Below are 6000 nucleotides of genomic sequence, written 5' to 3' on the forward strand. Positions count from 1 at the left end.
AAGCTAAGACTATGTTTGTGTCCTTTTGTTTTAACAGAATGAGATTCAGATTCTAGTGTCAGACTAAGACACTCCATTGACTTCAGAGTTACTCCATTATATGCCGAGCTGGCTAGGAATTTTCTGGCAAATCTTTTTATGTTGGAAAATGGCAATTAGTCAAAACCAAAACTTTCCACGAGAATGTGTCTGTGGTGAACTTTAGTGAGGAAGACTTTTTGGGTCCAGCAGAGAGAGACTCACCCCGAATAGCCCAGTGGTTAAAGTGCTCATCTGGTAAGTAGGAGACCCAACATCAAATCCTAGTTCTATCTGACTGAAAGTAGCAAGTTGAACCTGGACCTTCCACATCCTGGATGAGTGTGTAACCAATGAGCTGTGGAGTCATAGAATCATAGAATATTAGGACTGGAAGGCACCTCGAGAGGTCATCGAGTCCTGTCCCCTGCCCCCATGGCAGGACCAAATACTGTCTAGACCATCCCTGATAGACATTTATCTAACCTACTCTTAAATATCTCCACAGATGGAGATTACACAAACTCCCTGGGCAATTTATTCCAGTGTTTGACTACCCTGACAGTTAGGAACTTTTTCCTAATGTCCAACCTAAACCTCCCTTACTGCAGTTTAAGTCCATTGCTTCTTGTTCTACCCTCAGAGGCTAAGATGAACACGTTTTCTCCCTCCTCCTTATGACACCCTTTTAGATATCTGAAAACTGCTATCGTGTCCCCCCTCAATCTTCTCTTTTCTAAACTAAACAAACCCAATTCTTTCAGCCTTCCTTCATAGGTCATGTTCTCTAGACCTTTAATCATTCTTGTTGCTCTTCTCTGGACCCTCTCCAATTTCTCCATATCTTTCTTGAAATGCGGTGCCCAGAACTGGACACAATACTCCAACTGAGGCCTAACCAGCGCAGAGTAGAGCGGAAGAATGACTTCTCGTGTCTTGCTCACAACACACCTGTTAATGCATCCCAGAATCATGTTTGCTTTTTTTGCAACAGCGTCACACTGCTGACTCATTCAGTTTGTGGTCCACTATAACCCCTAGATCCCTTTCTGCCATACTCCTTTCTAGACAGTCGCTTCCCATTCTGTATGTGTGAAACTGATTGTTCCTTCCTAAGTGGAGCACTTTGCATTTGTCTTTATTAAACTTCATCCTGTTTACCTCGGACCATTTCTCCAATTTGTCCAGATCATTTTGAATTATGACCCTATCCTCCAGATTAGTCGCAACCCCTTCCAGCTTGGTATCATCTGCACACTTAATAAGTGTACTTTCTATGCCAATATCTAAATCGTTGATGAAAATATTGAATAGAGCCGGTCCCAAAACAGACCCCTGCGGAGCCTCACTTGTTATACCTTTCCAGCAGGATTGTGAACCATTAATAACTACTCTCTGAGTATGGTTATCCTGCCAGTTATGCACCCACCTTATAGTAGCCCCATCTAAGTTGTATTTGCCTAGTTTATTGATAAGTATATCATGCGAGACCATATCAAACGCCTTACTAAAGACTCTATATTTGCCCTTTTCCAGTCTTCTGGAATCTCTCCTGTCTCCCATGATTTTCCAAAGATGATAGCTAGAGGCTCAGATACCTCCTCTATCAGCTCCTCGAGTATTCTAGGATGCATTCCAACAGGCCCTGGTGACTTGCAGGTATCCAACTTTTCTAGGTGATTTTTAACTTGTTCTTTTTTTATTTTATCTTCTAAACTTACCCCCTTCCCACTAGCATTCACTATGTTAATAGTGAATATTACTTTTCACAGCAGTTATTTTCCCATTGCCATCCTTACTTCTGTGCTGCTGTTGCCACTTTGAGGCTGACAAATGGAGTTCTGTCGCCACCTCCTGGTGAGGGTGGGGAGGAGAGACCAACTTCTGGGTTTGAGGGGCTATGGAAGGAGAACCCTGAGGCTGTAGGGCTCCAGCTGTCCCTTTTATCTCTTTGTGGGCCAATTCTGGCCTGCCAAGCTAGTTGATCTAGCCCATGGTTTCCCTGCCGGTCTCCCGCCCCCAGGCCAATCAAGACCTGGGAACAGGGGAGTGCGTGGAGTCTCCTCTCCCACTAGGGACACATGGCACCTAGAGTGAACTGCCAGCTGTGCAGAATAGCTGGCTGTTCACATAAGGTGCTGCGCTCCCATTGAAGTGAGGGCACAGGGAGCGAGGGGCTCTGCACGCTCCCACACTCCCAGGCCCTGATTGGCCTAGGGGAGCATGAAAAGTCTCTTCCTGCTGCCAGGGGCACGCAATGCCTAGAGGGAACCACAAAACAGTTGGCAGTTCTCTCTAGGCACTGGAGGACAGGGGATAAAGATCACATGCACACTCCCCCATCCCCAGGGCAGTCAGGGAATATAGGAATTGTCCTGGCCCTGCCCCTTCCACCCGAGACCCCACCTCTTCTGGGATGTGTCAAGTGTCCCTCCTCTAAAATTATTGCCCATCCATGCCTTTATCCCATCCCCTCACTTCCTGGCTGCGCATGGCCCTGCTTTAGGAACCCCACCAGCCCAGATCTGACAACCCGAGCTCTTAAAAAAAACTCCCAAACACACAGCTCACTTGACAGATTCCCATACTTCCCTTGCCAGGCCTGCCCCATAGTTTGAGAACCACTGTACTAAAGGAACAGCAAACTAACTCGTACGTTGACCACATGCTCCCCAATTCAAGACATGATTCTGCTACTTTACCAGTGTGATTCAGGGGCAAATCCACTGAGGTGTTAGAGGTGAATAAGAACCACTCAGTGCAGTCATAGGTGGAGCTGGTTTGACATTTATAACAAGGAGGCCCTTTAAAATTGTGACCAAGTGATTTTTAAATCCCCTCTTTAAAATGACTTAGGAAATGCTGACCATTGAACTAAGGTGTTTTGGGAAGTTTTACCCCCAAACGAAACATTTTTAAACATGCTGAATTCCCCCTTCCCACATCCTCATATATGCACTAAAGGCATACAAAGACTTTGTTTTGATAGGATTTGTCTTGCAAGAGAAGTTTTGTTTCATTTATAGGATATTTGAGTGAGAGCCAGCCTGAAATGGCAAATTATAAAACACCACTGGTTTTTAAATGTACTGTAGTCAAGTTGCTAGGTGCTTAGATACTACAGTAATAAGAAAGCTATACATATCTTGATATCAGTCATAACTTTGAAAGGGTATGCAAAGCACAGCTCTATGATTCCTCCTGCTCTATAGGAAAATAGTATTACATATATGTGGAGACAGCTAGAAAATTGCTAATTCTGTGATAATATCTGCACCCTGTTACGTTTCACCTACCATCTAGTGTGCTTTATATGTCTTAGACTTCACACTCCATGGGCCAGATGCAATAGGCTTGATTCTAGTTTCACTTACACCGTTTCATATTTGTGTAACAGCATTGACTTCATGTTACTCCTGGTTTAGACCTGTGTAAGTTCAGACACAGGTCTGCTGTATTCTCTGTGTGAAATCCTGGATCCAGTGAAGTAAGTGGAAAAATGCTTACTGACTTCAATGAAGACAGAATTTCACCCCATGTTTTAAGTGCAATATACAAAAAGGGTTCTGCAGGAATTTGCTAGTACGACATTTCATTGGAATAAGAAAACCACACTCTGAAACAAATTAATTCTTTCTGGCTGCTTGTACCCTATATGGTGGACCAATTTCAATACTTTTACAATTCTGAAATGGTGTCAATCCAGAGGATTTCCACTTAAATCAACACTGCTGTAGCTGAACGGAGCCATTGTATAAGTTCACAATACAGGGTCAGATTTATTGGTACATTTTGACTACTTTGTGTTACTCTGGTGATGCAAAGCAGCATACATCCAATTTACCGGGCGAGCGCTATCCCAGTTTGTCTTTGCTTTGTGACATAAGAGCATGACTGAGTTACTGGAGCCTACTGGTGAATTTGTTCTACTGTCTGTTAAATCATAGCCACAAAGGAACAGATCCTCAGCTGGTGTAAATTTATGTAGCCCCAAGTACGTGAAAAAAAAGGTGCCAGTTTGCACTAGCTAAGAACATAGCTTTAAAGTTTTAAATTCCAAAAGTGAATAGCACTAAAACACCACAATGTATACTGGGCCATTTCAGCTAAACAAATAAGCAAGGTTATTTTGCTTTATAGATTGAGTGGAACTGTGTTTGAAATGTCAGGAATACTCAAAGTACTGAATTCTTAGCCATTTTAGCAGGGGGATTAGCTTTGATTTTTCTTTGGAATAAATCACCAGACTTTATTTGGAAATTACTGAAAATTTCCAACAGCATAACCAATCCTTTTGTGTGCACTAAAGACTTTTCACTTTAAACTAGATAAGCTTAATTGGATAGTTTAAAAATCTTGACTGGAAAAAGGTTGTGAGGGGAAGGGGACTGCAAAGCCTTTCAGATTGCAAAGCACATTGATGACAACTCCATGCCTTTGTTTCCATTGCTCAGACACTAACACTGCCATGAAGAGGCTGTGTGCTGGTGACTTGCATACAAATGCCCTACTTTCCCTCAGCTCGATGTCTCTATCCTGTAGTGCTGTGTTATATGTCTTACTTTAGGTGCACTGATGCACTGAAAAGGTGAGTTGGGATTTTGTGTGTTTGAGAACTAATTTTTCCACTTGCCACAAGTTGATTAGTAGTTAATGTATCAGATCTCTTAGCATAAAGATGCTCTTCCAGCCTCCCACCCACCCCCCACCATCCAGTCCTTACCTGCCAGGAGGAGAAAAAGGATGCTGGGCTGAGTAACTGAGGGTTAGTGGGGTGTCTGTCCCCCATTAATTCATCTGTGCAGACATCGCAGCCTTCAGCGTCTCGCCAGTCCCAATAAGGGATGGTGAAGTTCTCATCTCCTGTGATCTTCTGGATCTCGTGTTCCCACAGCACCAAAAACAGTCGATGCCAAGGCAGGAAACCTGGGGCTTCATGGGCAAAATCTATATCCCGCCACACACTTGCATCACCCAGTAAGGTATCACGAGAGACATAGTAATGCATCCATACAAACAGGTCGTAAACACTGATGTTCCTGAACATGGGGGTCAAGCCATTATTCATCTGAGCATAGGTGCCAGTGGCGATGACATAGTCCTGGCTGGGGGTGTGCTTTGCCAAGTTGAGGTAGGCCAGGAACTTATTCTTCTCTCTGGTACTAAGCTGGAAGATGCTTCTTCTCATGCGCATCCTTCTCTCAGCACAGTTGGGCCCTGAGAAGCCAAACCTGCACTCCCCGCAGTTGAATCCCATAAAGTTGCTGTTGCACTGGCACGTCCTGTTATAAAACACAGCAGGCCAGTCCTCCCTGTCGTCCACCCCTGTGAAGGGGAACTGTGGTCCAAGAGGGGCCCGGGACAGAAGGATCTCCTGGCAGGAGCCCCTGCCAGAGAGTTCTCCACAGGGAGACCCATCCCCAGCCCACAGTGGGCAGCATTCCTTCCTCAGCAGGCTCTCTGAAGATGCACAGGCTCGAGGGAACTGCCCGGATGCAGGCTGCAGAATCCCCAAAAGGAAACCCAGTGCCAACAGACACATCTTCACACAACAGCAGGCAATTTTCAGTGCTAAGGCTCAGTGCATGAATAGATCTAACCCCTGCCACAGCCCTGCATATGAAAGAAATTTCTCCCCTCCGGTGGGAAAGTTTCACTCCTGCCTTTTTTTTTTTTTTTTTTTTTTTTTTCAAACTGTGCACCCTTCAATCTCCTTTGCCATCTACAACACATACACAACATTCTCTGTTAATCTGATTATCACATGTTCTGGGTGAAATCCAAGTGACTTTTTTTCTCCTGCCCCTTTAGCATTCAACATACACAGACCTATTATAAGCAGTCATCTTCTGCCTGTCACATGAGCATTTCCCTCTAGCAACTATGGAGCATATAAAACTTGTATGCAAAAATATTGACAGCTGTTTTAATCCCCTGTTTGCTTATATGCATTAGAATAATGATTTGTGTGTTTTTTTAATA

The 6000-nt window shown here is 44.1% G+C and overlaps 1 protein-coding gene across 1 annotated transcript in view; it reads right to left on the bottom strand.

Annotated features, from left to right (window-relative positions):
• The window catches only part of TYR (tyrosinase), an 82404-nt gene extending 76754 nt beyond the window's left edge, over nucleotides 1-5650 (bottom strand). Inside the window, exon 1 of the mRNA XM_006118374.5 lies at nucleotides 4742-5650. Coding sequence (XP_006118436.3) covers nucleotides 4742-5560 — 819 coding nt within the window. The 5' untranslated portion in view covers nucleotides 5561-5650. The remainder of the gene's footprint in view (nucleotides 1-4741) is intronic.
• Nucleotides 5651-6000: the final 350 nt, after the last annotated feature.

Source organism: Pelodiscus sinensis, chromosome 1 (genome assembly GCF_052426305.1).
Source record: "Pelodiscus sinensis isolate ZL-2025 chromosome 1, ASM5242630v1, whole genome shotgun sequence".
Classification (NCBI taxonomy): domain Eukaryota; kingdom Metazoa; phylum Chordata; order Testudines; family Trionychidae; genus Pelodiscus; species Pelodiscus sinensis.